Source organism: Salvia hispanica, chromosome 5 (assembly GCF_029641045.1).
Source record: "Salvia hispanica isolate PSC_SH4W2 chromosome 5, Shi_PSC_v1, whole genome shotgun sequence".
Lineage (NCBI taxonomy): Eukaryota > Viridiplantae > Streptophyta > Magnoliopsida > Lamiales > Lamiaceae > Salvia > Salvia hispanica.
Genome location: NC_142696.1, coordinates 14,136,663 through 14,144,919, shown reverse-complemented (window position 1 = coordinate 14,144,919; position 8,257 = coordinate 14,136,663). Strand labels below are relative to the sequence as shown.

At 36.8% G+C, this 8,257-nt stretch overlaps 1 protein-coding gene across 1 annotated transcript; it reads left to right on the top strand.

The window, feature by feature from the left end:
• The first annotated feature begins 1,299 nt into the window (after window positions 1-1,299).
• On the top strand, window positions 1,300-4,893 carry LOC125186055 (UDP-Glycosyltransferase superfamily protein). Its single transcript, XM_048082373.2, has 2 exons — window positions 1,300-1,908; window positions 4,032-4,893. The coding sequence occupies exons 1-2, from the start codon at window positions 1,329-1,331 to the stop codon at window positions 4,832-4,834; spliced, it is 1,383 nt and encodes a 460-aa protein (XP_047938330.1). The 5' UTR covers window positions 1,300-1,328; the 3' UTR covers window positions 4,835-4,893.
• Window positions 4,894-8,257: the final 3,364 nt, after the last annotated feature.

The following is an 8,257-nucleotide window of genomic DNA, read 5'->3' as shown; positions in this document are numbered from 1 at the left end:
TAGCAAGAAGAAGAACGTACTTGAAATCTAAGGAGTCGAGGTGGGCTTTATTCTTAAACTCTCTTATGTTGCAAATTTATGAAACTGGAGAAATAAGGGTGGATTAAACTGTTATGTCATGCCTGTGATTGTTTTGGATATTGTGTGTGTCTGATGCCTAGTTTGTTAGTGCGCTCCATTAGGCTATAGGGCTATATAAACGAATTCGGGTTTGAGTAGGGCCGCAAACCCTATCAGGCTAGTGTACACGGGAGATCGGGAGCCGTCCTTTCTAGTCGGCCGGTCTCGTGGGCGAAGTGTGGCCACACTTTCGTCGCACCATGAAATTGTTGATTGATGAGAAAATGGGAGGTATTGTTTGACTGGCCAGTCCATGAAATTATTTTGTGATACTCGATGATATTCTTTTAAATAAATGCAAAAACTCGAGTTCGCTATGGTAAGGGTGGCATAACTCTTAAAACGTTTTGGCATGAATTCACTGAGTATGTTTAAAATACTCAGCCCTGCATGTGTTTTCCCTATGTGCAGGTTGAGCGGCGACGGCGGTTGGCGGTGTTGAGAAAATTGAATTGAATAAAATGGATATGTCGAAACTTCGAGTGTAGTTGTGTCTTCATACATGGCTTCACTTTCTCTTGGTTGCTTCCACTGGATTATGGAACTTATTATCTTTTGGTTGATTTGAACTTATTCCTTTGGTTTAGGATTTTGAAACATAATGCGTTTTGCTGGATTTACAATAAACCTTTGACTTTTGAGCATAGTTTATGGTATCTATTCTTCATTGATATTTCTTGATTGAGCCGTTGACTTATTTCTTTGATAGTTTATGAAATACCTTGGTCAAATCTCTTTAAATGAAACCCTAGTCTACGTTCTTGTTGCATTTAAGTTCGCCTAGGTAGCAGTCGTCGTATTTATTATATCCTAGAAATCCGGGCTGTTACAGGAAGAGTCAGCCGTCACATATGACTTGTATAAATAAAATAATCAAAAAGCTTGAGAAAACCTTTGGGGTGGGAGGTGAATACATAGCACACGCACATAAATGTAACATATTAGAGTCTGTAGTTTAATCTGCTTTTGGATATGACCAATTGATGCTACTACAATGGTCATCAATTGAATTTCAAATTTTGCAGCTAAAAACAATTGCAACTTGGTACAAGGGCCCTCAAGTCCAAGACAAACAAAAGAAAACGCATTAACATCATTATCAAGATGATAACATATTCCACTACAGGCTACAGCCCAAAGGTTAAATACAAAAAACATGTTAAATAAGATTGAAAATCCCAAACTCTGGCATTCCTCAATTTTCTGCAATGGAAGAACAAGGAAAGATTCTCCACATAGTGATGTTTCCATGGCTAGCCATAGGGCATCTAAGACCATTCTTCGAGCTATCAAAATACTTAGCTCGAAGAGGCCACAAAATCTCATTCATTTCAAGCCCAAGAAACCTTCAAAAAACAGTCAAAGTGCCTCACCATCTCATCAACCTCATCCCCTTCCCTCTCCCTCCGGTCGACCACCTTCCGCCCGAGGCTGAGTCCTCCATGGATGTGCCTCATGTCAAGCAGCAGCTTCTCAAGGTAGCCCTCGATCTGCTCGAGCCCAAGCTGCGTTCTTTCCTCGAGAATGCAAGGCCTAAACCCGACTGGATCGTCTACGACTATGCTTCCCACTGGCTGCCTCAGCTCGCGGAGGAGCTCGCCATCAAGAGGGCCTACTTTAGCCTCTTCACGGCTGCCTTCATGGCGTTTCTCGGGCCTCCATCCGTCGCTTTGAGCGAGGAACACAGCCGGTCCACCGCCGAGGACTATACCGTCGTGCCCGAGTGGATCCCTTCCTCCTCCAACATGGCTTTCCACCTCCATGAAATGACTAGGAACATGGAAAAAGGTGAAGTGCACTTTATCTTTAAGTTGACCTCATAATTCTTCATATCTTTTGTTCAAGACAAAATAGTCATGCTATAATATACTTTCCTTCTTCCTAAAAGAAATAGATAAACTTATATATGACACTGGCTTTTAATAAAGTAAGAGAAATGGAGGGGAGAAATGTAGAGGAATGAGTGTTAGTGGATTGTGAAGTCTATATTATAAAGAGTAAACTACAAAAATAGTACTCGGCTTGCACCTTTTTTAGCCTTAACATATACACCCTTCCCCTACCCCCTCTCATCAAGTTTATTTAGGCAGCCTTTCATAACAAATACTCCTTCCGTTTCGCCATAGTTGAGGTGAAACTTTTCGGCACGGAGTTTTAGAAATGAATATTGGGTGTGTTAAATAAATAGATAAAAAAGTAAGAGAGAGGAAAAGGTAGAGAGAATAAAGTATAAAGTGAATAAAGTAGAGAGAATAAAGTAAAAGAGAGTAAAGTAAGAAAGAGAAAAAAGTTTCCATATACGAAAATGACTCAACTATGAAGCAACTTCCCAAAATGGTAAAATGACTCAACTATAGTGAAACGGAGGGAGTTCCTAATGAAGATGTTTATTGAGTGATGAGAGCTCAAAAGCTTTTCAATTTCAATTTCATAAAGAGAGAAGATTTCATTTTTATTTATATTGCTAAAAGTGATGAGGGCTCAAAAGCTGATTTTATTACCGAAAGAAATTCCTTCCCTTCTATCTTTACCTTTGATTTTAGTACTATTATGTTTTACTGTGTCTTTGTTGTCATCTCCTTAATTAATTCGTCTAATTCTAACCAACATTGATCCCTTCGTCGCGCCAGAGCCCCCTTTCTCCTACTGCCACATTGCTGCCACCACCAAACGCAAGCGTCACCTTCTTCTATAATTCACTCCCCAATACATACACTCTCCTCCGTTCTCTCATAATTGAGTCATTTTTACATTTCGAAAAATTCTCTTGTAGTTGAGTCATTTTCATATATAGTACTCCCTTCGTCCCTCTATAGTAGAGAGTAAAGTACTTTTTGCCAAAAAATGAAATGACTCACCTAAAAAGGAATACTACTCATCTACAAAGGGATGGAGGAAGTAATTTTTTCTAACTTTTATTTTACTCTCTCTCTAACATTATTCTCTCTACTTTCTGTTTCTCTTATTTATTTATTTAACACACTAAAACATTCATTTTTTAAGCTCTGTTGCGAAAAGTTCCGCTTCAACTATGAGGAACTTGTAAAGTATATAAATATGTGAAACTTAAAAGAACAAGAATACTCCCTCTGTCGCAAGGAAGATGTCCCCTTCCTTGGATGACACGAGAATTTATGTAAGTTTATTTTTTGTGTTGTGGAGAGAGTAAAGTAAGAGAGACGGAATAAAATAGAGAAAGGTATTTCTATTTTAGTAATGGTCATCTTAATTGAGGTAAACCAAAAAGGAAAATGGATGATCTAGGACGGAGGGAGTAATTAATAAAAAAAAAAAGAGTAGGCCAAAAGTACCTCCGTGTGTGGCTGACACAGAGATTTCAAATCAAGGTAAATTGACATGTACATTCTAGGCATGAAGGGTAGGAGGTAAATATCGTGACCGACCGGAGACAAAAGTGTAATTTCGTAAATTATTAGAAATGGGTCATTCACTCCTTAAAAGACCTCATAAGGGGGAGGGTTATCCACACTTATATAGGTGAGCTACTAGGATCTTTACCAAGTCGATGTGGGACAAGATATAGAGAGTTTTAACAAGCCCCCTCACGTGTGGACCGGAATGACACATCGGACTTCCCTCACGTGGGTAGGCAAGAGAAGAGATAAAGAAATAAATTCATCATCGACTTGAGCCCGCTCTGATACCATATTAGAAATAGGTCACTCACCCCTTAAAAGGCCTCATAAGGGGGAGGGTTATTCACACTTATATAGGTGAGCTAGGATCGTTACCAAGTTGATGTGAGATATAGAGAGTTTTAACATAAATATTAGGTACTAAAAAGGTGCAACAAGCATGACTCGGACACAAAAATATTAATATGCACATTTTCTAAGTCTCCGTTGTGGGATGGTTTAAACCCCGACATAATATATTTTTCTTGGGAACAGATGCCGATGGGAACGAGTACGACTCGGGCACAAATGACACAACCCGGTTCGCCTTAGCCATAGATGGTAGCGACATAGTCATCTTCAGATCATGCGTGGAGTTCGAGCCTGAGTGGTTCGAAATCGTCCACCGCCTCTACAAGAAGCCGGTTTTTCCAGTGGGAGTCCTACCATCCGGAGACGAAGACAATGATGGAGACGAGGAGTGGATGAGGATCAAAGAGTTCCTTGACCTGCAAAAGGAAGGCTCATTGGTGTATGTTGCACTTGGGACTGAAGCTGTACTAACACAGAGGGAAACTCAAGACTTAGCCCTTGGATTGGAGCAATGTAGATTCCCTTTCTTTTGGGTGTTGAACAGAAGCTATGAGAAGCTTCCAGAAGGATTCTGTGACAGAGTTAGAGACAGGGGAGTTGTGTACTCAAAATGGGCACCACAGGTGAAGATTCTTGGGCATGCAGCAGTTGGGGGATTCTTGACGCACTGTGGATGGAACTCGGCCACAGAGGCTCTCGGTTTCGGAAAGGTGCTGATCCTGTTCCCTGTCATGAATGATCAGGGGCTGAATGCTAGGCTCCTGCAGGAGAAAAAGGTGGGCATAGAGATACCAAGAAACAAGGCTGATGGATTGTTCACAAGTGAGTCGGTGGCGGAGACGGTGAGGCTGGCATTAGTGGGGGAAGAGGGAAGATCAGTTAGAGAGAATGCAATGAAGATGAAAGAGTTGTTTGGAAGTGAGAGAGGAAGCAACTCTTATGTTGACACTTTAGTTCATCACATGGTACAGACAAATGGGATTTGAGAGAAATGTTGTTATCACTGATTAGGAAATATTTCAATTCCAAGATCAATTTGACATAAGCCCATTGGTCTCCCAATGTTCCGATACTTGGATATCTAGCTGCATACTAAAGAAAATTTGATTGAGCACAATAAATCATATCAACAAGAATTTAAGAAGAAGAGTTTCACAAACTTAAACAACCCTAAAGAAGTAAGATGCACACAGCTAATGATGCATATAATCAGTGCCATATTTTCCAGGAAACTTACAAGAAATCTTGAATTTTTTCCATCAACAAACTTAACCAGAAAAAATAATGGTTTCAATATGTTTTTAAGCTGTGCTCGTGGATATAAACTTGAGATTTAATTGTTAAGAGGAAAATGGTGAAAGAGGGAGCAGTAGGGCTAAAGGAGGTGATCTTTGTAAGGCAAACAACTTTCTTCAAGTGTTGTTGCGGATTAAAAGAAGAGGTGATACTGAGATTCCTCTCACAATGATGCATGTCAATTGTCAAAGCATTACTTATTTGAAGTGACATATATTTTGATGGATTGATTAATTTTTGGATATGCCGCGGTTGAGTTTGCGATGACAGATGGCGGAGATGATGCAGAAGACGCAAAATAATTAAGACCATAGAGGAGGAGTTGAAAAACAGTGTACATTTGATTTTTATGGGAAAATTTATCCATTCCTAGAATTTTTTACTACAAAATCAATTCTCAATCAAATAGTAATGAGCACACTCAAAATAGACCTTAGACCCCGTTTCTTTGACAAGAAAGTAATGTTGACCTAGAAAATAATTACTGGAAAAATGAATCCTTAGAATATTATTTATGATGTCTTTACTTTCCTCTGTATGGAAAAATGTCAAGATTTTGAATTTTATATTTACACGAGTCAAAATTAGAAAACGAAAAAAAAAGACTCCAGAGACAAAACTGTATAATTTTATAAACTTGTTCATGAATTGAAAAAATAGAAATAAAATTCATGAAAAACTTTGGTTGAAGAAGGAATAACATAAATTTGTTGATTTGAATCAAGCATCTTTTACTCGAAATTGAAAGATCGAAAGGAAGAAGAGAACTCGGTAGTGAGATATGAGAAGAGAATCAGTAGAGATGAGATATAAAGAAGAGAATTAAGCAAAAAAATGGAGGAAAAAAATCGCCAGATGAAATTTGTTGAAGAGAAATCGAAAGAATTAAATGAGTAGAAGATAGCGAGAACATATTTTTAGTGTATTTTGTCCGTATTTTTTAAAAAATCCTTAAGTCAAGGAAAAAGAAGGGAAAAAGAATAACAGATTTAGGATGAGGAATCAGAATCCCAGAATTTCCACTAACTTTCTCCAATTTTAGAAATCAGATTACTTTTCTTATTTTCTTATATTAAAACAAACAAAATTTCTAGAATTTCAGGAATCAGATTATACTTTTCCTGTTAGAATCTAATAAACAAACGGGGCCTTAATGATTTTTACTACAAAATCAGTATTAAATCTAACACATTACCTTAAGGTTGCTTTTACTACTTGACCAGCTTTTACCAAATAGAAGACACTATTAACTTTGAAAAAACATATTAGTGCACATTCCATGTATTTTATTTGTAGATAAATGACATTAGATAATGTTTTCAGACCAATATTTTATATATCTACGATAAAAAAAACCTATTAAGGACCTTTTTTAATGCATTAAAATATGCTAATTTGTGTTTCTAAATATATCACCAACGCTTCAAAATGCATCCTTATTGTTGTTATTTTAAAAAAATTTCCAACGCAAGTAATTGCGTCTCGATTTTTGTGTCCTTAAAAAATACTCCCTCGTTCCATGTTAATTGAGTCCTTTTTCTATTTCATGAAGTTCTAAGATAATTGAGTCATTTCTGTTTTGGCAAAAAGTAACCCCCACTCTTACATTATTCTCTCTTTATCTCTTACTTTTTTTTCTCTTACTTTATTCACTATCTATTTTTATTTTTTTTTAAATAAAATTAACTACTATATGAAAGAGAAAATTACAAACAAACTCCTAAGAAAGGAGGAAATTACAACTGTTGTCAAGAGGACTCGAACTCGGCACCTCATACATTGATGTCTAAGCTCTTTGCAGCTAGGACAAAGGCTCTGAACTTATTCACTATGCACTTAACACATTATTCTTAATTGTTAGTGCCGAAAAGAAGCTCCTCTATTAAGAATTTAATGAGACAGTAGTAAAGATGTCAATTGGGCTAACTCGTTCCGGTTCGGACTAACCCACACAAATTTTCGAGTTATTTGGATGCGGGCTATTCGGGTTATGAATTTTTGGGTCATAACTTTTCAACTCTAACCCGTCGGGTTTCGTGCTAACCCATTGGGCTATTTAGGCCTAAAAACTTTTGAAAATACTCTCTTGTGTCAAAATTTTCCTCTATAAAATGATTTTAAATTTTAGAAATTTTTTTATTCTTAGTTTTAGAATCATATAAAATCTTTAAATTTTCATAGTTTTCTTCAATAATATTTGGAGAAATGCTTTTCATCTCGATCAACTACGACATAAACTAAGATAAATCAAAAATAAATAAATCAATTTGAATTAAAGCTTGTGTTCATGTCATTATTTTGGTATTAAAAATCATATCTTACATGAATCATTATTAAAAAGATAAATATATTGAGATTTTGATGGTTAGTTATTCATTTTGTCTTGATTGACTTTAGTGGTGGTAAGACAATTGTGGCAGATGATGAGACGATGGAATAATGAGTCGATGTGGAACTTAAAAGTTGATAGTGTGGGATCGAGTGGAAAAGTGTAGAATGAAGATTGACGAAGACTAAAAATTGTGCAACATGAAATTCAAAAAATGCACAAAAACCTCTAAAATGTAATATTTTTTAATTAAAAGTTGCAACCCGACGGGCCAACCCGCAACCTGTTCGGGCCAACTCGTTTAACCCACCAACCCATTCGGGTCAGCCCGTTTTGTATTCGGATTACAAAATTGCAGCCCTAACCCACTAATTTTACTTGATTATTCGGGCAGATCCACAGGTTTTGAATTGAATTGACATCCCTAGACAAAACTCATAATTTCGTTTTAGAGTATATTAAGCGTTTAGACACAACAAATTAATCCTAAAATATCAATAATTTCGTTTTAGAGTATATTAAGCGTTTAGACACAACAAATTAATCCTAAAATATCAATGGAAGGAAATAATACTCATGTAAGGGCAACGGAATGATTTTCTATAAAGCATATATGTATAGCTTTTTCTCTACCCCAGCCCAATCTACAAAATTATCTTGAAATGAAACACCACCAATCACATGCAATGGAAACAAGAAAATTGCATATGGGTCCGTATTGGAATTTACCCATTTCCATCTACAAAAATCATAAACTAGTGGCTGTGAGTTACTCCATATACGA

Coding starts and splice junctions, on each gene's coding strand:
- LOC125186055 (XM_048082373.2), top strand. CDS start 1,329: ATGGAAGAACAAGGAAAGATTCTCCACATAGTGATGTTTCCATGGCTA. Junction 1,909..4,031: donor GACTAGGAACATGGAAAAAG/GTGAAGTGCACT, acceptor TCTTGGGAACAG/ATGCCGATGGGAACGAGTAC.